At 40.6% G+C, this 23,281-nt stretch overlaps 1 protein-coding gene across 1 annotated transcript in view; it reads left to right on the top strand.

Moving 5' to 3' along the window:
- ldlrad4b (low density lipoprotein receptor class A domain containing 4b) overlaps positions 1 to 8,397 on the top strand; it is a 77,095-nt gene extending 68,698 nt beyond the window's left edge. The window contains exon 5 of the mRNA XM_061820848.1: positions 7,322 to 8,397. Coding sequence (XP_061676832.1) covers positions 7,322 to 7,891 — 570 coding nt within the window. The 3' untranslated portion in view covers positions 7,892 to 8,397. The remainder of the gene's footprint in view (positions 1 to 7,321) is intronic.
- Positions 8,398 to 23,281: the final 14,884 nt, after the last annotated feature.

The following is a 23,281-nucleotide window of genomic DNA, read 5'->3' as shown; positions in this document are numbered from 1 at the left end:
TACTAATGTGATGGAAAGACCAAAGTATGGAGAAAGAAAGGCTCAGCTCGCGATCCAAAACACGCAAGCTCATCTGTGAAGCCATGGTGTAGGTAATGTCATGGTATGCTCTTGCATGGCTCCTTCTGGAATGGGCTCACTAGTCTTTATCAATAATGTAACTCATGATAGTCGAAGCAGAATGATTTCTAGAGTCTACAAAACCATTTGTCTGGCAATTTACAGAAAAATGCATCCAAACTCATCAGAAGTATCATCATGCAACTAGAGAATAAACCAGAACACAATGTCAACACAAAAAAGGATTTTATCAAGTAGGAAAAGTGGAAGGTCTTAGACTGTCCAAGTCAATCACTGGATCTTAATCCAATAGAGCATGCATTTGACCTCCTGAAGAGGTGACTGAAGACTGGAACCCCCAGAAACAAAAGAAATTAAAGAAGTGAAATGAATTGAATGATGTAATTTAAAAAATGTTCTCACATTCATCTTTTGATCTGAATCCCAAATGTCTTCAGTATAGAATAAAAAAAAAAGGCATTGAACTTGCCATTCCAATACCTTTCGTCAGTGTTTTATCATAAGGAATTATTTGTAAGTATACCCATATACAGTGTGGCACTGGTTTCTAAATCATATCAACTTAACATATTCTCAAAGACAAAAATGCCAATATAGTCTCAGTGACTGTTCACGTGTTTGCTTACAAATCACAACCGAGTAGACATACTGGGAGTAACACAAACAGCCCCAAAGGCATTCAAACACAATTCTGACAATGGTTTTTGACTTATTGCAAAGAGACATGAAGCTGTAGGGAGGTTTCACTTGGCGAACTTTGGGTATGTTTTGCATTTGGGTTGGTTTTCATTAGTGGCATCCAAAAGCCTTCAGTGTCAACAAATATTAAACAGTGGGAGGATCTTAATAGTGTTGGTGTTAAAGCGCTACAGGCCATAGTGTGTGTATGGGTGTGCGCATGTGTGTGGTGCGTCATTAATCAGCAGCACCTCCCCTGACACAGTCTAGACAGCCATCTGAGAGCTGCCCTGCTCTGCTCACTCTGCTCCCTCGTATCAACTCCACACCTTTCTCCCACGATCACCCCTGTCTATCAATCTGACTAGTCTGCTTTTATATTTTTTGCTGTTTTTCTCTATTGCATCTTTTATTTCCTCCTTTGTCTCTCATCTTTGTTTCTGCTTCCTCTCCATATGCTGCCTCCATGTCTCATTAGCTTTCATTGTCTCTGATTGTTTTAGTTCCATTCTCATATTTCACAGTCCCATCTTTTACTAAGCGCCTCTTCCCCTACACCCTGATGATTTTACAGTCAGTCGTTGTCTCTATCCAAAGTACCTATCTGTGAGGGTGTACTACAAAAATGCTTCATTCAAATGTTCCCCATCTTAAAGCTGCTCACCAAAGTAATGTTTGAAATTGGTGTAAAATGAAAAGAGAGCCTAATTGAGATTAAAATATTGTTTTCACGTTTAGCTCACTCCAGCGTTGTAATTACCACTTTGCTGTAATGTCTGCTGCAAGTGGTACTGTAGTGTCCTTTAATAAGATTATTAGTCAGTTGAAAAAAATGTTGTTGCTTAGACTTCATGCATTTTTGGTTCAAATTGCACTAAATATTCAGCATTTTTACATCAATAGTATAGTATAGTAGTGATGGGCAAATAATTTTATTGGGCGAGGTCATCTGTATTTTTCTGTCATTCATTCATTTTGCAAACTGCTTATCCTAACTAGGTTTGCAGATATCAGAATCTGAATCAGCTTTAATGACCAAGTGTGTAACACACAAAGAATTTCTCCACCAGTCTGTGCTGCCCTGGTGCGATATTCAGAACAAGCTAACACGCCCTATGCCAGTCGTGGGGGGAAAGACGGGGCAAACCCTGAATTGATCGCCACCCAATGTCAGGGCACATATACACAAACGATTGAGACTCACATTCACACCTGTGGCCAATTTAGAGTTCTCAGTTCACCTGTCATCCATGTTTTGGGGAAGTGGGAGGAAAACCAAAGTAGCCAGGAAAAACCCACGCAGGCACAGGGAAAACATGCAAACTTCACTCTGGCAAGACTGGATTTGAACCCCAATCCCCAGAACTGTGAGCAATGTGTGCTAACCAGTCCTTCGCCACACCTCCGTTAATATTTTTTAAAAATATTTTTATTTTTTAGGGACTTTCATAGTTCAAAGTGCATCTCCACCTTCATGCACTTCTTCCATTAACAACATGGCTGCAGATTGGAGATACTTTAGAAAAGTACAATCAGTGTTGGCAAATTAGTGATTTTTTCAGCTGTCCTAAACCTATTATTGCAAAAAAAGTGACTAGAGACTTTATCTCACACTCAGACAGACAATAGCAGAATTATATTCATCTTGTGTTCCATATGACAGAAAAGAGCAGAGCCCAGTGGATGGCAATCATACTGAAGATTTCAAAAGTCAAATTAACGAGACACGGTGACCATTCATATGTTGAAATAGCAGTGATTTATCTACGTTTTGAAAACATTAGACCCAAAGTACGAACTTCCAAGCTTTAAATATGTTTCTGAGCTTGCAAGCCTAACCTGCACAAGTATCTAGATGAGGAAAGTCCATGACAGAGGTGGATCAGGTGCGGTGTAACTCTTCAATCTATGCTGTTTCGACAGCTCAGTTTACTGTGATAAATTGTACAACATTCAAAATGTCAATTTATTACAGATTGTATTTACATACATTATTGAATGAAAAGAGATTTTTCTTTCCAAGAAGAAAAACTTATTTTTGCATTATTCTTCGTGTGGAATTTAATGCAAATTGTTTTGCGGAAAACAAAACATAGACCCCAATAAAAGGGTGTTTGGTAACAAATGAAACAAATCGCCATGGTAATGGAACAACTGCTTTTGAAAAAGGTCATTTGCTTTTTATTCAAGGTTTGTAATGAATATTGGTGACTCCCCAAAGCGACAGAAGGTATAAGCCAGGGGCGCGCAATGCATCGATCACGATCGACCAGTCGATTGTGAAGGCAACTTTGGTTGTTCGTGTGACAAAAAAATAAAGATGTCAGCCTATCATCCATCCCGTTGCTTGATTCTCAATTCTCAGGATAGAAAACCCATCAACAAGTTAAATCTTTTCGCATTACTTTGATGGTGCAGTCACCAGACGGTTAGGTGAAAACAACAAAAATGCAGCCCAAAACCTGAACAAAGGGAGGAAGTACTGCCTTGTGTGATGAACACGTCTACATCTTTTACATTTTTGCACATTTTGAGAGAAATGATCATAAATTTTTTTGTAAAGTTTTATAAATGTCAAATATAAACTGTAATCTGTTGTTCATGTTCAATTTATTTTTCTTCCCAACTAAAACTCTAAAATCAATTTTCCATGTTTCTCTTCATTAAAATCTTGTGACGTAGTGAATTGTGAATTATTGTAAGATACTTAAAATTCCTAGTTTTCTGGGGAAAAGGCCAAAAGCACTTAGTCACAGGACATTTTCTGACCTATTCACAGTCAAAATAAGTACAAAATTCCAGGCTGAAGTTTTGAGATTGAGGTGATAAAGGTGGTATAAAAATCAGTGTGGGAGCTGAACTGAGTAAAAACACTAAAATATTACAAACGAGTTATCAAGAACTACCATTAATTGACACAGTGAAGCCGTGGCCAAGATTTTCATCAAGAAACTTTGGACGTAGAGTGCTTCTCACCAGATCTGGATGAGTCTACAGATGAGTGACACAGCCCAATTTTGAAATTTTATTCAGATGGTGCTTTCTGACCCAATTGCAGAAGAGGAATTAACAGTCCTCCCCATGAAAGAACACACACGAGGAGAGGATTTATTTCAGTCATTGGATATTTTTTTTTTTTTTTTTTTTTTTTTTTTAGATCGTCTCGTTACAGCTTTTTTTGGAAATGTACAACTGAAAGCTATTAAATTCTGATCTCTGTGCTTGACAAATTAATATTACCTGTAAGTAGCTGGGCACTACTGAGCAATGCAAAGCATGCAAGATGAATAATACCGGCCCACCATTATCACTGCCACCCCCGGTACCTAGATCGCAGGAGGTTGGCTGCATGAAAAGTAGATCTTGGGACAAAAATGTTTGGTCACCCCTGGTCCTAAACCTTCCCTCAAAGGACAATTTGGCCCGTCCGACAGACATACCAGAACACCGCATTCTCCCATCTTGAGACAAAGAGAACTTATTCAGCAATCCAGACCCCCTGCTGGGTAGAATGATCAAAAGACAAAGGTTCTGAACTAACTTAATTAGCAATAGTTTGATAAATTGGATCTTGCAAAGCCATAAACTGGAAACTGATGGATCAAAGATAATTCATCCCCTTTGAAGATTCTGTTATCAACAATAAAAACAACTCTGTGGTAACAGAGAGCCATCCCACAAACTACTTGCTATTAACTAGTATCCACAAGGTTTAATCGTGCCACCTTACATGTTTTAATGACTCCCCGTCATTTACCCTTTGAACCGGTTTCACTCTTTTTTGAACCAAATTGGACTCACCTTGTTGTCTTCCGTCCGTCTCTGGATCCCGTCAACTGTCAGATAACAGCCAGCCGGCCGCACAGCAGTCCCGGAAAGGGTCTTTAGACTCAGAAGGAGTCTGCCACGGTCTTTCTGGTATTCAACACACCCGCTGGAATCCTCAGGCATCTTGGGATCAGGCTCAAAGGACCAAATTAATGTCAGGATAATGCAGCCTCAAGGACAGCTTCATCAAGGACATGGTCAGTGACGTGGCCCGTATATAGCATCTGGTGATAACCAGGCTCACGTAACCCAGGACATTTAAAATACAATTTCTCAGGAAGGAAGACAAGAGGAACTTCTTGCTCACGACGAGAACGTGGGATGTGTCTCTCACAATCTAACCCGTTCTGCCCACATCTCCATGAATCCTCATTTTTATTCCTTAGCTCAGTCTGCATCACAATTAAGCAAACATGACAAACAAAGCAACTGTGACAAAAATAGCCAATGTGAGTCTTTGCGATGTCTTCATTGTTAGTCTTTATGTTGTCTGCTGCATCCCTGTCTGGGGTTTACACGGCACCCAATGTAACTTGATTGAGTCACATTGTTTAACCACATCATAGCAGAAGTTTCCATGGCACCCAATGGGCTGCTTGGTTGCATCACATTAAGTAAAGAAGCATTAAAAACAACCAAGAGAGCAGATATGAGAATTTATATCCAATTAAACCAACAATAACAAAAAAATGTGGTGCCTCTTTTTAACTATAAATATAATACAGTATAATGAAAACACTTAATTTCACTTCATCTGGCTAGTGTTCACGGGATGTACTGCTGGCAGTCCCTTTTGTGATTTATTGAATAACCAATTCATGCTACGGGGGAATATTTTCCCGTAAGTTTATTAAATCAGAAAAGAAGTGCAGTTCCAGACTTTTCTAATTGCACCTATTCTGCCATCCACTTAATTCTGTTGTTTGCACACCTTCTGGCCATTTACACACACTGGGTGTAGCAACCCTGAAGTGTGGACGTTCCTGGCTGACTGCGCATTCTGCCAAAGACTGAACCTCATTTTTTTAGCCGCACAGCAGTGACTGTAGAAAGTCTTGTGCCCTGGTTAAGTGAAACATCATAGTGCACGTTTTCATTTGGTTCTGACAACTTGTGACAGCCCAGCGGCTGACTCATGATGATGATGCAAGAGACCTGGCTCATATTATACTCTCACCAACTGCCCAACGGCTGTTTGTCCTTATCACATTACACTGGTCAAGAACCTGATTTTGACTTACTACGTCATATTAACTTGTGAAGACAAATTCACTGCCAGCAGACTACAGTATTTTTCGTGGGGTCATTTTCACTTCAAACATGCTGCATGGCGGCTTGGAGTTTGTCTGGAAGTGCTGCTCATGACAACTGTAGTCAACCTAAGGGCCCGATAATGTTAGATTTGGCATCATGTTGTTTTATTTGAGCTATGTCATCATTGGTTGTGAAATCCATTTAAGTGAGATGGCCGCTTGTGTGGTGCTAATATGGTGGTTGGGCAATGTTGACCGATAGCTGGCTCACTCGCTTTCTGATTGATGGCCTTCCAAACGCCTTCACTTATAAGGACAGTGGACAGATTAAATTACATCTATTTGACAGTATTTGTTTTAAAAGACAATACAAAAAATATTCTCCTTCAAAGTATCCTGTTAGATGAGTGGTGCTTATGTCCCACTGGCGATGCTTAATTTCTATATATCCGCTACAGGGGTTTATTTCACATTTAAGGTGATGACATATTTTCCAAAAGGATTTCTATGCCAATTATTGGGCCAGTGAAACTTCACTTACTACGTATTAAAGACTCTCTGAGACTTTAAGCGATTGCGGTTGTGCACCCGGGTACACACGGGGATGAGTGAGTGTCAGAGGTAATACATGGGAGACAGTGTACAAGTCAGGTGGGCATGTGCAGAAGAGGCTAGAATTTTCCAAAGAACACAACTGGCCTAAAGAGAAATTGAGGAACATTTTGTGAATTGACTCGAGTAAAATTGTTCTTTTTGGGGCCAGAGACCACAGACTGTTTGTGAGATGACCCCCAAATTCAAGCCACAGTACACAGTGTAGACAGTGAAACATGGTGGTGCATGTTCCTCCTACTATGGTGTAAAATCTATTTATCACATACCAGGGATTACGGATCGATTTGCATATGTCAAAATACTTAAAGGGTCATGTTGCTTTATGATGAAGACGACATGCCCTTGAAATGGGTCTTTCAACAAGGGAATGACCCCAAAAACACTCTTAAACATGTCTTGTTTTCAAACCAACAAAGTTAATGTTATGGAGTTGTTGGTTGTCTAAGAATCTACTGCACTTACTGGTAACTTGTTTGACATGAAGCAATCAAAGAATATACTGAAAACGTGGATTAATTTGGTTGGTCACAATGGACTGCTGTTATTTTCAACACTACTGTTAAATTCCATAATTCTCTGCATGCCACATAATATGGAATATTTTGAGTTAGGCTTGCTCTATCTGTTCACTCATTTGTATTTAAATTTTGTATTGAAAAACGATCAAACCATTTATTTAATTAGATTTGTGCTTCAGAGTTCCAAAATGAACCAAAATGTATTTGTTTCATGTCGTATATAGCTTTAGTGAGTTACAGCAAGGAATCTTTTAACTGAAAGCTTACAAAATCTGTCTTTTCAACATAATTAGCAGGGATTTATTGTTTCATATTTGATGTATTAAGCCACCTATTTCTGTCTCTTAGGTGTTATATGCGCCCCGGCCCAGGGATCGCTTCACCACTCCCGCCTTCATGCACAGAGACCGCTTCAGCCGCTTCCAGCCTACCTATCCATACCTACAACACCAGATTGACCTTCCGCCCACTATCTCGTTGTCAGATGGGGAGGAGCCTCCACCGTATCAGGGGGCCTGCACCTTGCAGCTTCGTGACCCCGAACAGCAGATGGAGCTCAATCGAGAATCAGTGAGGGCACCACCTAACCGGACCATCTACGACAGTGACTTGATCGACATGGGGGGAGGCGGAGTGACAGGGGGGGGGGCGAGCGGCCCGAGGCCACCGAGCAGTAACTCGGGCATCAGCGTGGCCAACTGTGTTATCCACGGGCGCATGGAAGCCCCCCCGCCCGCATACAGTGAAGTGATTGGCCAGTACCCTGGCTCAACTTTTTTTCTTCACCAGCAAAGCTATAAATTGAGGTTGGGGGAGTCCAGGGGGCCTGGAAGCACGATGATCCAGCACCAGAGCCAATCAGAAAGCACAATAGTACCTTCCAAGGCGAAGGATGGCCAACCAGAGGACCTGGTGTGAGCGGGACCACCTGAAGACCTTTGGGACATTCATAACCTTTAGGTCTCTCACTCTCTTTCTCTGTCCACACTCCCATGCACAAAAATATCAACTTTAGCTACTACAAATCCATGAAAGTTAGGAAGAAAGTTTTGATTTTATTTCTTTTGCTTTCTGACATTAGTAACTGGTCAGCAATCACTGCTGTGGCAGGGTTATGCTGTGCATGGAGTCTTGTTTGTCTTCAAATGAAAAAGATATAGGACACAGATTGAAAAGTTTTTTTGAATCCGCCCTCATCCCCACTAGTGGCAACCCTATCCCGAGGGGTGGGTGATAATAATTTTCTTTTTTTGGTTCCACTTTTTGAGACCAGAATCTGTGCACAATAACTGGATTGAGAATCAAAGGACCTAAACAAATTAAGTGACTTACACATACTCAAATCTTAGTGCCAAGGTTCACAAGGATAGGAAAAAAAAACAGACTTTGAAAAATAGAGGTTATCTCAAAGTTGCACTATCTTTTTGTTGTTAAAGAGGGAAATTCTGTTTAATTTAGTTTTCTGTCTCACAAATGGGCTGAGTGACTGAACTTCAGCTCCAGTTGGTGAGCAAAAGTATTATAAGCTCATGTCCTTCCTCCTTTGAAACGTTGAGAAATACTTGTACCCTAGCCTATGACATCTCGGTCCGTTTTCACCACAGGCACAATAAGAACTCTGCAATGCCTCATTTCTGTGTGATACACGTCAGCCAGTGAGAGGAGAACATGAAGTTCGATCAGCAGCTGGGTGGAGAAATAATGTTCCGTTTCTCCCAAACGCTGGGATCTTGCTGTAGGGACATTCTCTTCTTGGAAATGCAACCAGCTGCCATAATTTTAAGTGAACAATGCCATTCACTATTGGCCCAGCCATCCAAATGATTGAAGTACCCATGCCATCAGTTTTTTATTTTTATTTACTCCGTGCAAAGTCAGCTGAGATAGGCACCGGCACACAGGTTTAGAAAATAGATAGATAGTCCTCGGCGATATCACGGCATCTTGTGACATGGCGTTTGCATCCTTCAACAGTTTGGAAACGATGACCGCAAGCTTCGCTATGAATATCGTTAAGTATTGTTGTCGTCGAACAGACTGTGTTTTTTGGACTTGGCAGCAGTTGAGCCTCACCTTGCTTCAAATCTGGAAATGTCATATTGCCTTTCAGGTCATGAGTGGGTGGGTACTTGAATAATTTGTAACTTTCTACATCACAAACAGCGTCATTCTTCTTAAGTATTATGTTGTTTTTTTGTGTTTTGCATTCAATCGACAGACCTGATTGATGTCAGATTTAAACCATGTCACAAACTCATTTTGTTTGAAGTTAGAGAGATAAAGATAAGAAAATGGGGATTTTGATGTCATGGAAACTTCAACACCATATTATACACCCTTTTCAGTATCCAGCTTCTTAAATGCTTGAATTGCAACATTTGGATAAATACATCAGGCCAGTATATGAAAGAGGACCCATATTAGTGTTCACAAAAGTGACCTTTATCTGCACCAAATTACAGTAATTTTTCGCATAACTAAGCTCACTATGTGGCCATGAAAACCCTCCTTCTAATTGTCCACCTAGCTGTCTACACATAGCAGATTCCCACCTCGTGTTTCCCCTGTCTCCTTCCGCTCCACCTTTTTTTGTGCTTTGGCAAAAACTTACCTTCATCTTCCTTCAGTCTATGTGTAGAAAATAATGCTGAGACTGCGAAACCCCTTTAAAGTGGAGACTGGATTTGCTTGAGCGCTGTGCTCATCCAATCATCTGCTTCCTTCTGGCAGCATCGTGTGTGTGCGTGTGTGCATGTGGTTTTTTTTTAGACCATGTGACAACCTAGGAAAGCACTAATTGTGTCTGGTGCATGTGTCGGTGCGCATCTGTGTACATGCTTGTGTGGTTTTGACTGTCTGAATTTCAACATTCAAGGACATATGGAACTTGTCCACATTAGCACAAAATTAATGAAGCCTTCATTAAAATTCAGAGTCTCTTTACAAAGCATGAGATGCATGATGGGAGCGATTATAGCAAAATGAAATGGAAAAATCCATGCCGCTGTCTAATCCAGACTATTGGTTTGATTGGTAGGATCCTGCCCTAGGTGCTTGTTCTAAAATTGCTTTTTGTCACTGTTCAATAATAGCAGACAAAAAAAAGTTAAATTTGCCAGATGTTTATTTTTGTTTCTTTAATTTCAGTGTCCATGACACTTGATAGATCTGAGCCTCACCAGGACCTCCTGACTCATTTTATTCCTTAGCCTGGCCCTAAAAATCAAATTTTACAATATCAACACTTTCTTTACCCTTGTGGACAATTCATTCTATGTCGAAAGAATGGAACCGAAATTGTGGTATTCCTACTTACGAAATTAATCCGTTCCGGAAGTCGTTTCGTGCCCTGATTTTTTCGTAAATAGAAGCGCATTTAACATGTGCATAAATAGCGTAATCCAATACAGGATGTTTATGTTCAGTGGAATCCAGTGCCATTTTTTTCATTTCGTATTCTGAATTTCCCTCATAACCAAAGACAATATTTTTCCCGACAAGTGGTTTCATAACCTGAACTTTTTGTTACAAGAGACCTTCGTAAGTAGAGGTACAACTGTATCCAGATCATAAAATCATATAAAAAGACAGCACTTCCTTTGTTTTGTATTCTTTAGACTGGCGCACACTGAGCAATGTAGTTGAACCCATCTGATTTCTTACACCGTGTGCAGGGTTCCCCAACTATTTTTATGAGTGTCAAGTCAGTCGGCCATTGGTTTTGTGGCCATTCAAAATTCAAGGTGTCATTGCATGTTTCAACTTCACAGATTACGGCCAATCAGAATCCATATAACACAAAAATACATGTCCAGGTTTTAGGATAGCGAGACTTGGCCTGCTGCCGAGCCATACAAATACCGCATATACTTAATTTTATGTTTGTAATTTGTAGTCCACCTGTTGAAGAAACAGCAAAGTTTGTAGTCTTAGTCGCCAAAATGGATGCAAGTGGTGTGGACAGCACCGTTTCTATTCAAATGAATGGGAGTGAGCAGAGCTTTTCATTTAATTCGTGCTCTTCCACATCCTCACTGTAGAAACCCGCTTCTTCCTTAACTATTATATCTTTTTATAGTTGAATAAATGGTACAAAGGAGAAGTTACTATACGAGCAGCCTCAAAATCCGATACAGGCTGAGTGTTCACAGGGCTTCCATAAATCAAATCACTCTATATGTGGATGCGAGTTGCCAACAGTTGTTTTTTTTTCCTTATTTTGGCATGGCCTGGTCCAATTGTTTTCAACCACATCATGCGGTGTGCAGCGGGCCTCAGTACTGCTGCCCAAACTAGTTCCTTGCCCACAGTTCGTCATCTCTCCATGTCTGTCTGGACTGTCCTAAACTAAGGAGAATTCTTATGTCGTATGTAATTGGGGCCAAATTCTGCTCGTTTTTCTATTGCTTGCTCCATTTTCTACCACCACACACAGTACATATTGAAAGGTTTCAGCCTTATTGAACTAAAAGTTCAAGTTATGCTTAAGTGCTAAATGCTCACACATGGCATCTATTTGACTGAAGGCCTTCGCATTCTGTCCATGTGTGTGTTTGTGTTCATACGTGCTGCTACTGCTAGTTTGATCGATATTGCTGCTTCTCGAACCGTCCATGACCCCCCCCCCCCATTTCTCTTTTCCATCTGTTCCCTAGCATAAAAGACAGAAGTCTGCAGTCAAAAGTTTCCATATTTGGACCAAAATTGAACTTACGTGAGAGAGGAAGTATATGGCATTTATTATTTTTACAACAAGGTGATTTTATTGGTGGCGTAATTGTCCCAAAATGGGGGGGCTTCAATGTTAATTTGTTTTGCTGTCTACTTAATCATGCCTTGTAAATGAAGGATGGAAATAATAACTTTGTTTTCTACAAGGTTTGATTGTTACATGTTTTTTCAAATAAAAAAAAAGGTGCCTAATGTTCGCGTTTGAGCAGACCACGTCAGTCCATCTGCTGCTTTGAAATCGTTATAGATGCTTTATTGAGGGTGCTTCGATAGAAATCTTGCTAACATTATCCAACTGCCCAAGAGCAGTAAGCATGCTGATTTTGTTTAGATTTCAGCCTGAATGTGACCCTCTGCTGATCATGACCCAACATTGAACGTACGTACGCAAGTACGATCGTAGTTCAGCCCCTCCACAGTAAAGCAACTTGAACTATTTCAACCAGTATGTTGACGTGTGTGTGTGTGTGTGGTGTGTGTGTGTGTGTGTTGTGTGTGTGTGTGGTGTGTGTGTGTGTGTGTGTGTGCGCGCGCGCGCGCGTGCGTGCGTGGAGCAGACATAGGAACCCATTTGCACTCAAAAAGCTCCCACCTTCTTTGTGCCTCACTTCCAACGGTGCTTTTTCAGTAGTCTGTCTTGTGTTTGTAAGGTGCTGTATATAACTTGAATATATATTATGCACATATCCTACCCAATGGGTAGACCAACATAAAAATGTTGTGAATAATGTAAAATACTGTTTAGAAAATATAAAACCTAAGAAGGCAGCGTTGAATTTGTAAAGGCCTACAAGTAAAAACGTGCTTTGTCTTCGAATGTGGTTAAAGCGCAAAATTTGCTCACTCACAATGACTTGCTATAACTAGTAGTTTAGTAGGATTTGGATGAGGACTTTTACACTTGGCACCATTATTTGGTTACAGGCCAGCAGTTTTCTAAAAGCCACGAACGACTAACACGTATACAGTCAACGTATCTTTGGAAAGACAAAAAGGAAGCATTTATGACGTACGCGCTCTAAGTTGTGTATACTACGACCTCAGCCCGACCACATTAAGCTTCTTTTCAACTTGTATTGTTCAATGTCGATTCATATGAACCATGTCTGACATCCGCTGCATTTGGAGGAGTTCCTATAATACATTGTTTTTGTCAAAAACTAAGGCGAGATAGTTGAAAGAACAACATGACATCAGAAAAGCAACGTTAAGCTTCTCGATCCTGGCAGACCTTTGCAACACATCCAGGCAACATTCTTTCTTCTGCTCAATAGACCACTGGTTGATTCATTTTCCTCACAATTGATCAAGGAAATTTTCTAAAATGCCCATCCTTAGTCAATGTTACTTGAAGGTTTGTATATCTACCAAAGCAAAAACTGAAGAGAAGCATTTTATTTCCATGACATAATCATCGGCCAGTAATCACCAGATTGTCGAACAAAAAACGTTATCTAAGGCACATGGCCACGGTCCTGTATGTGTTTGTCTGTGTGCTCGGAAGCAATGTTTTGTGTTGTTTTATCTGCAGTCATTTATTTACAGATGCATTGATAACTCCTCACCTGTACAATAACCATTCATTTTTCTTTGTGTCTATGGCGAAACACCAGTTCCTCTTAAAACCACCAAAAAAGTGGCACTTGTCTCTATTGTTAAACTCTGGATAAAGTGCTGTTAGCACTTCTCATTCTGGAAAGACCCATTTGTTCTGTTTTTTGTTTTGTTCTGTTTCCTTCACCAGTTTGAAGAACGATTTTTTTTTTATTCTCTGTGCAACGTGCTCCTTATTTGATTTTAATTCGAATTCTGGTCTCAGGTGCTGAAGAGATGTTTAATTGAGAATAATGTCAAAATAGCTCATTTCATTGTTAGCTGTCATGAGGATTATTATAAGACTGCTTTCATCATGGGTTTAGCATCATTGGTTTGCTTTCTTTACAAAAAACCTTTTTTTTCCAACACCTTGCCCCCTCTGTGTGTGTGTGTGTGTGTGTGTGTGTGTGTGTGTGTGTGGTGTGTGTGTGTGTGTTGTGTGTGTGTGTGTGTGTTGTGTGTGTGTGTGTGTGTGAAGTACATGAATACACAGAGGGGGTTAAAATGTTGTGTATCCTTTTTTTTAATTATTTAAAGAATTGTGATATTCTAGGTTTTAGGCCTAAGGTCTGTTATTGCAATACTTTTACAAAAAAGATGAAAAAAGTGCTGTTGTAAATTCAAAACCTTTGTTTGTAATCATGCTGTAGTCAAACTACAGTGTCAAATGAATAAAACTTTCAAAGTGGGTAGGTGTGTGTGTGTTCCATTTTTGTTTTTATTTGGTTTACAGTTGTGAATGCTGCAAGACTTGTTGCTTTAGTTTTGTTATATGGTTAAACCAACTAAGCCAAGCGCTGATGAGTTAAAACTTGACAAATAAATGTATCTTTGTGCTGATACTCTCATGCTAAGCAAATCCTAATGTCATCATTGTACAGTAATGAAACACTTGCAACTGTCATTATAATAATCAACTTGAATCATTTTTGATTTTTCATGGACTGTTGCATGGAAAGTTTACAACAGTGCAGTTCAGTTGTAAGTAATGGTCAGTAGAGGGCGCTAGGGTGTCCCCCACCCCCTCTCACACATACACACTGCTGAGTCACTTTGGAAATGAAAGAAAAGAATTGAAAATATTTTCAAAATATGACAAACTAAACATATCTATTTTTAGACGAGTAAGGTACAGTATATAGTTAATGTTACATTAATTATGCTGACTCAGCGGGTGCTTCTCTGCCCATGAAAGCGTCCGCTATCCCCGTCCCTGGAAATTCCTCTTACAAGCTGTGAGGTAAAGGAGCTTCCTATGTGTATTTGATTAAGAGCTGAACGGTCCAGGAGCTCTCAAAGCCCTCAGTAAGATGTCCACAGCATCTGGAAGCTGAAAGAATGTCTCCATTATTGACCACCTTGAAGCCTGATTTCACAAACATTATTTTTCTTTAAAATCCATTCATTCATTGCCCAGTTTTTCCCAAGACAGTTTTCTGTGATGTGTTTAAGAGGCTAAATTCTCCTTAGGTAGGAATGTGTTTATGAAGAGTTAAGCCCTACAATTGTCCAGGATGTTCTCTAGCTCTCACCCAAACTATGTCCTGAATGAGGATAAGAGTACAGAAGACAGATGGATTGAAAACTCATGGAATGGCGCAGAAGCTAACATGGTACCCGGCACCCAGAGGGTCACCGGTTTGTATCCCCACCTGAGGGCATGTCATCGTTGCCCCTGGGCCTTATGTGGTTGGATGTTTGATGGTGGTCAGGAGCGCAGAACGTCACCCACGCTTCTGTCACACTGGCCCAGGGCAACTGTGACTACTTCAGTAACTTGCAAGCATGTGAATGTGAATTAAGAGTGAATGCGTATTACATGAGATTCTCAAAGTGTCATTGAGTGCCAAGAAAAGCACTTTACAAGTGGAATGGAAAATGATTCTAACACACCAGTGAATGAGCATACTTAAAGCTCAAGCGTCATGCCTATGAACTTTCTAAAATAGATATTGTCATGAAAAATACATAACATTATTCACTTCAATGTCTACACGAAAAAATAAATATGAGCAGAGAGCGTGTTATCCATGTGCAAAGTTGCGGAAGTCTCATTCGACATTCAAGTGGTAGCCATACTGCCTGCAACGTCATCAGCAGATGTAACACTGGGACATTTGCCATTGAAAACCCGCTGTGCTACCTGCTACAGGACATGGAAGCTCTTTTCAAAAAAGAGAACATCTCACAATCGAGTGAAAAGACCGGGGCAGTATTACCCTATTGTTTCGAGCCATATTTAGATGATATGCAGATCACTTCTAACTAACAGACTCCCAGACAGTATGAATGAGCCAGCCAGGCTGAAGCTGTGCTCGGCGGACGAGACGCTGCCAAAGTCATCCGCTGCACTGAGGGGTACATTGACACATTTAGCACCCAACTTACGTATGTGGATCTTTTATTACATTCTGAGAGGATTACATCCCCCACGAACAATTGTTTATTTTAGTCTCTCTGTACACACCTATTTTTCATTTGGAACCCACGAAACTCTCGTCCTTTGCACCTGTGCAATCCATTTTTCACGACAAACCGGGTCTTTTTGAAAAGTGTCAAGAATGAATCCATCCTCCCGGGTGCTCGAACAATACCCAGCAATACAACGAGCTGGCATTTTGGCTAACACGAAGGAACAAAGACCTACCTTCCAGCAGGTAAAACTAGTATAAACATACGAGGCCGCCTGAATGCACTACTGCTGTTAATGTCACTTCCTGTTTCTTCTCCAAAGCAAATCCCTTGAGAGGATTTTCATGGCGGGAGTTACAGTACAAAACCCCATTTATGTCATCATGTCAATCATCAATCATGTCGTGGGGTGAAAAAACAGAAGGGTCCATTCTGGCTGCCTTTTTTTCCCCATTAATAACATACTAAGAATCATGCATTTCATGACAGTGGACCTTTAAAGTACCTATTTAATACGTTCTAAGTCTGCACTCTCAAACATTGTCTCCAAAACATCCAACTTTGGCTGTCCCTCTAATGAGCTCATTTGTAATCTTATCCAACCTGATCACTCCTAGAGTGAACCTTAACATCTTCATTTCTGCCACTTCTAACTCTGCTTCCTGTTGTCTCTTCAGTGCCACCGTCTCTAATCCATACATTACGGCTGGCCTCACCACTGTTTTGTAAACTTTGCCCTTCATCCTTGCAGAGACTCTTCTGTCACATAACACACCAGACACCTTTCGCCAGCTGTTCCAACCTGCTTGGACCCGTTTCTTCACTTCCTTACCACACTCACCATTGCATATTTTCTCCCTGGAGCCTCAATCTTCCCCTCCACGCACATATATTCTGTTTTACTTCGGCTAAATCTTCATTCCTCTCCTTTCCAGTGCATGCCTCCATCTTTCTAATTGTTCCTCCACCTGCTCTGTGCTTTCACTGCATATCACGATATCATCTGCAAACATCTTGGTCCAAGGGGATTTTAGCCTAACCTTGTCTGTCAGCCATCCATTACCCATCCATCCATCCATTCATTACTTCCACAAACAGGATGGGGTTCAGCGCAGAACCCTGTTGCAGTCCCACCTCCACCTTAAATTCTTCTGACACACCAACGGCACACCTCACCACTGTTCTGCTGCCCTCAAACATGTGCTGTACTATTCTAACATATTTCTCTGCCACACCAGACCTACGCATGCAGTACCACAGTTCCTCTCTTGGTACTCTGTCATAGGCTTTCTCGAGATCCACAAAGACACAATATAGCTCCCTCTGACCTTCTCTGTACTTTTCTACGAGCATCTGTGGTACTCTTTCTAGGAATGAAATGTATGGAAGAAAATATGTGCCACCAGGATTTGATTTTGAAATGCCACAGAAAACAGGATTTGAATTTGAAATGTAAAGCGATCACATTTTCAATAGTTCTATTTTAGTGTAACTTTTCAACATTAACAATTCAACTGGCTATAATTTGCCGTCTGTGCCATCAGGCAGGGTTACTTCAGGTCGGAACAAAACACCCAGCCAATCCAGTTACGCTTTTTTAGTATGTGACGACACTCCACAGCCACCTCTCCAAATTGCTTCCATACCTTCACAGCTATGTCATCAGGACCAACTGTCTCTCAATTTTCATCCTCTTTAGTGCCTTTGTAACATCCTCTTTACTAATCATTGCCACTTCCTGGTCCTTTACACTTGCCTCAACTCTTCCTTCTCTCTCATTTTCTTCACTCATCAGCTTTTCAAAGTATTCTTTCCATCTATTTAGCACACTACTGGCACCAGTCAACACATTTCCATCTGTATCCTTAATCACCCTTACCTTGCCGGACGTCCTTCCCATCTCTATCCCTCTGTCTGGCCAACTTGTAGAGATCCTTTTCTCTTTCCTTCATATCACTACTTTTTGATAACTTCATTTAGAGTACCATGAAAAATCATTTGCCCCCTCCTGATTTCTGTTTTTTTCTACCCACTAACATAATTCAGGAAAATCAAAGTCAACCAAACCAAATGAGCAGCGATAGCAACCAACTACAGTAGGAACAGAATAATTCCAATTTAAACAAAGCACTAATTGAAAACTAAGGCTCACGATGTTTTTTTTTTTTTCATTGGCTGGAATAATGTTATTTTGGAGGTTATCTGTGCCCAGCAATGACAATATATAAAGTATGAGTTATAATACAGTTTAGTACATTCCTTCATCTCCACCGGCTATGCAGTGAATTTGGTCTCCTGTCCTGTCACTGGCATCACACTTGAAGATGGCGGCTGATCAATATTGCCAATGAAAAAGTGCAACTAGTTCCAAAATGGATTGATGTAACTGCCAGTTTCATTTTCTTGAGCATGAAATAAAAATAACTTCAACAAGCTGCTTATCCTCACAAGGATCACAAGTGTGCCAGAGCCAATCCCAGCCACCTTTGGGTGAAAGGCAGACTACACCCTGAACTAGTCGCCAGTCAGTCGCAGGGCAAATATCAACACCACCACCGAGTAGGAACCGATGCCACGCTGCCTGCACCAAAGTCAGGTGCATGTATACCACTACACCAACAGGGACTCTTCTGCAAATAAATTCTTCGTGAAATATAGGTCATACGGCGGCTGTAGGTCCTTATTTGGTCATGCTTTTCCTGTTATTTAGATTTACGTGTACAATATACATGTAATGTATACATACACCATTGGGTCTATTTCGATTATGTCAACCTTCCATGGGTGGGATCTATCTGATTTATGCGTTCTTGCTGCACATCACATTTTTACACCTTTGGAAAAGGATTACTTTCAAAACGGATGTTACCCGATTGCAGCCAGTTTTTTCCTCTCCATTTACACTTCCAGAACAAGTTGTATCATTTGGGTCTGAATTGCAGTGTAAATCCAGACTAAGTACATGTGAAAGCTCCCCCTTACCTCTCTCTCCAAAGCCTCCAATACTGCTATGTTTTCGGTACAAATGCGGATTAGACAACTTTTTTTTTTTTTTTTGCCAAACACCAAATATGATGATTTTTGTTCTCTATGACATGCAGCCGTTCGAAGGTCATATCCAGGCCACATAAAAAAAATCAAGCTCTCTCGCTCGTTCTCTCTGTGTCAGTGCTTTTCTTAAACAGTCTCGGGCATAGATCCTCTTGAGCTAGAAGCAAATGACTCATTCTGCCCTGTAAAGTAATGATATGCATAAGGCATACGTTTTGGTCTATTATTCATCAGCAATGCAGACTTATTTATGGAAAAAGTCCATCTGGCAACTTGTCATAACATTCATGGAGTGAAACAAAGTTAATGTTCAAAGTACTTGTGTTCACTTTTCTGCAGAGGGAAGGTGGGCATGTGGCCCCGCCTCCTGTCCGCTCTGTAACCCTGTGCGGCAAAAAAATAAAATAAAATAAAAAATGCTGTGAGCTAAGGGTGTTCTTTAGTCTGCCCTTTTTCAAATCCGACCAACAAAGCTATTCTTTGAGCTGCATATTTAGGGAACTTAATGTGTTCTTAGTCGTGTTTAAAGAAAGTGCAAGTTGTTCCAATTCCCTCTAAGGAAGAAAATACAGTAGTGTTCAAAATAAGAGGAATCCCATGTAACTAATTGCAGGTTAAAAGTTTGAATGATTTATCTTGGTCTTATTTTTGTATATCACAAAATCCTATTGTTTGTTAAGTCACATCCTGTTTAAAAAGTTGTATTATTGTTAACAGAAATAAATACATAAGAACCATTCATATTCACCCCTGTGGACGATTTCATCTTTAATCTATAATGCTTACTTTAGAGAGATGGGAAGAGAGATATGAATGCAAAATATCTCAACAACGAGGCAGATGTGTTAACCAGTAGGCCACCGTGCTGCCCTTCATTGAAAGTTTATCAAATTTTATTTCAGAATGAATCTTTTTCATACGAAAACAGTCCAATATTAAAGCAACTGTTTTACGCAGGCATGTAAGGATCACGTTAGCACCGTACTTATTGTTTTATATTGGATCGATGACACTTTTGAGGCCAAGAAGAATTATAAAAATATTTTCTGGAACTACAGTGAAGAAAAAAAGTATTTGAACACCCTCCTCTATTGCGAATTCTCCCACTTGGAAATTTCAAAAATTTCATTGTAGGTGCATGTCCACTGTGAGAGAGAGAATCTAAAAAGACAAATCTAGAAATCATAATATATGATTTTCTTGATTTATTTGTGTGATACAGCTGCAAATAAGTATTTGAACACCTGTCTATCAGCTAGAATTCTGACCCTCAAAGACCTGTTAGTCCGCCTTTAAAAGTCCACCTCCAATCCATGTATTATCCTGAATCAGATCCACCTGTGTGACGTCGTTAGCAGTACAAAGACATCTGTCCACCCCATACAATCAGTAAGACTCAAACTTGTAACATGGCCAAGACCAAAGAGCTGTCCAAAGACACCCGAGACAAAATTGTACAATTCTACACGGCTGAAAATGGCTACAGAGAAATTGTCAAGCAGCTTGGTGAAAAAAGGTCCACTGTTGGAGCAATCAATGGAAAATGGAAGAAGTTATACATTATGGTCAATCTCAATCGGACTAGAGCCCCATGCAAAATATCACCTCGTGGGAACTCTATGATCCTTAGAAAGGTGAGGAATCAGCCCAGGAATACACGACAGGACTTCGCCAATGACCTGAAAAGAGCTGGGATCACCGTTTCCAAGGTGACTGTTGGTAATACACTAAGACGTCATGGTTTGAAATCCTGCATGGCATGGAAGGTTCCCCTGCTTAAACCAGCAAATATCAAGGCCCGTCTTAAGTTTGCCAATGACACTTTGGATGATACAGAGGAGACTTGGGAGAACCTTTTATGGTCAGATGAGACCAAAAGGGAACTTTTTGGTCATCATTGCACGAACTGTGTTTGGAGGAAGACGAATTATGAGTTCCATCCCAAAAACACAATCCCTACTGTGAAGCATGGGGGTGGTAGCATCATGCTTTGGGGGTGTTTTTCTGCACATGGGACAGGACGACTGCACTGTATTAAGGAGAGGGTGACCGTAGACCGTATTGTGAAATTTTGGGGAACAACTGCTTTCCCTCAGTCAGAGCATTGAAGATGGGTTGTGGCTGGGTCTTTCAACATGCCAATGACCCAAAGCACACAGCCCGGAAAACCAAGGAATGGCTCCGTAAGAAGCATATCAACGTTCTGGCGTGGCTTAGCCAGTCTCCAGACCTAAACCCAATATAAGATCTTTGGAGGGAGCTGAAATTCTGTGTTTCTCAGCGACAGCCTGGAAACCTGTCTGTGTGGAGGAGTGGGCCAAAATCACACCTGCAGTGTGTGCAAACCTGGTGAACAATTACAGGAAACGTTTGACCTCTGTAATTGCAAACAAAGGTTACTGTACCAAATATTAACACTGGTTTTCTCAAGTACTTATTTGCAGCTGTATCACACGAATAAATCGTTAAAAAAAAAATAAATCATACATTGCGATTTCTGGATTTTTCTTTTTAGATGATCTTTCACAGAGGACATGCACCTACGATTAAAATTTCAGACCCCTCCAGGATTTCTAAGTGGGAGAACTTGCAATATAGCAGGGTGCTCAAATACTTATTTTCTTCACTGTAAAGGGAATGCGAGAACCAAAAATAAAAATAATGTGAGAACATTTTTAGGAAAAGGTTACAGTGCTTTGCAAAGTTTATTTAACATATTTATTTAAGTTTGTGCCAATCAGATGTTTAAAAAAAATAAATAAATGTCACGCTCACCTCAAAAAGAAGAAGAAAAAATTCCTTGGTAAGGTGGTGTGTGAAGAGGGCTACACGATGAAATCATCAGAAGTGGTACCAGTGAGGACCCTGCGCGAGAGAACCCCTGCCACCGTTGGCAAAGTCTTCCAAATGCTGGGATTCCTCTCGTACTACAGGTCATCATGAATTTCTCCCCAATTGCACATCCAGTCTCTATTGTGTATTCCAGATAATATTGCGGTATGTTTTTTCCCAAATGCGTCACACTTGTCCAAGAGAGTTCCACAGAGTGGTCTCAACTATTTCACGCAAGGACATGCACATGGAATTAAGATTTTGGAAGGAGCAGGACGCAATGTCAGAGTGACAGCGAAATGTTGGATATCAATGCAAAAACATTTGACGCCTCAAAAACGTCATATTGAAATCCAACAGGATAAATTAGTGGAATTGTACTGTACAAATAAAGTAGGGTGAATACTTTTTACTTGGAAAGATAAGTGATATCATTGTACTATTTATAATTGAGTTAGGTGTGATTTTCTACAAGTGCATTTAAACAATGTTGATTAACTCAGTCAGTACTGTAGTCACCATATGAAAAAGTTTGACTTGGCTCGTAATCGAACCCAGGGCTCTGTTTTAAAAATCTGAAGTGATACAAATAGGCAAGTAGATGTTTCTGTTGCATGACAGTGCGCATTTACGTATTACTAACCCGACTCTCCGGCATAAAACATTACACACTTCATTCAGTAGGTCAGGTCAGTGATACACTAACAAAGTGAAAAGTTGTTCTCCTGCAATGTATAAAGCACTGATAATTAAATCAAACTCGGAGAAGATACTTCTCCCTCACTTACCTTCGAACAAATAGCCTTGTGTTTGTTGATATTGTTCACATTTAGTTGTACGTGTGGTATTCCACAAGCTTTAGTGCATCGTAGACACTTTGTCAACTGTGTTTTAGGCTTTGGAAAATAAATCAACTGGGCCCCTTGTAGCCTACCAGGATGTCTTTCATCAGAATTGCACGTTCCCCAGGCGCATCTGAAGACCATTTTCTTCGTAACATTAACTTTTCCAAGCGCACGCTACTGACAACCGTTATTGCTTGTGGGACAACATGGGTCACGTCAAGCCAGGGGTTAAGACAATGTGGCTATCTGATTGGCTATTTTTGTAAGAGTGATAGACAGGTCAGAAAGGTCAATTGTTCTGCTCTTTGACTTCAGGGGAGATGCGACTCCTAGTGCTTAAGCAGATTACATGGACCAGTGGAAAAGGAGATGCGAAATGCCTACTAGATTTCTGCCAGGATGACTACAAAGACAGCGGCCCGTGGCAAGGCACACTATGATAGGAGTGCGCATGGCAAAGATCGTAAGCCTAGTCTGCAACCTGACTTCTAGAGGCGGCCCTGGAAAAATTTGGTCCTACTGCGAAGGACAGTTATAAATGGTGAAGGAAAGGAAAAGTGAGGACAGCCCAGTCTACCGAACCACTCCAGATAATGGAAAAGGAAATGACAGAATGATTCACAGGGACCTCGAAGTCTGCCTCACTGCAGACGCTGCAGTGATGCACCTCTCATTTTCAAGTTCCATTTTCATCATGGTCTCAAATTAGGAAGTGGTGATTTTAATCCCTCCTGTTTCACACTCTGCTCAAAACCGCTCCAGTGCGAGTTGGAGATCACGGCTTGATGAAGTCAACAGAACCACATCATCTGCAAAAGTCAGAGAAACAATTCTGAGGCCA

Source organism: Syngnathoides biaculeatus, chromosome 5, assembly GCF_019802595.1.
Source record: "Syngnathoides biaculeatus isolate LvHL_M chromosome 5, ASM1980259v1, whole genome shotgun sequence".
Classification (NCBI taxonomy): Eukaryota; Metazoa; Chordata; class Actinopteri; order Syngnathiformes; family Syngnathidae; genus Syngnathoides; species Syngnathoides biaculeatus.
This window is presented reverse-complemented; position numbering and strand designations above follow the sequence as displayed.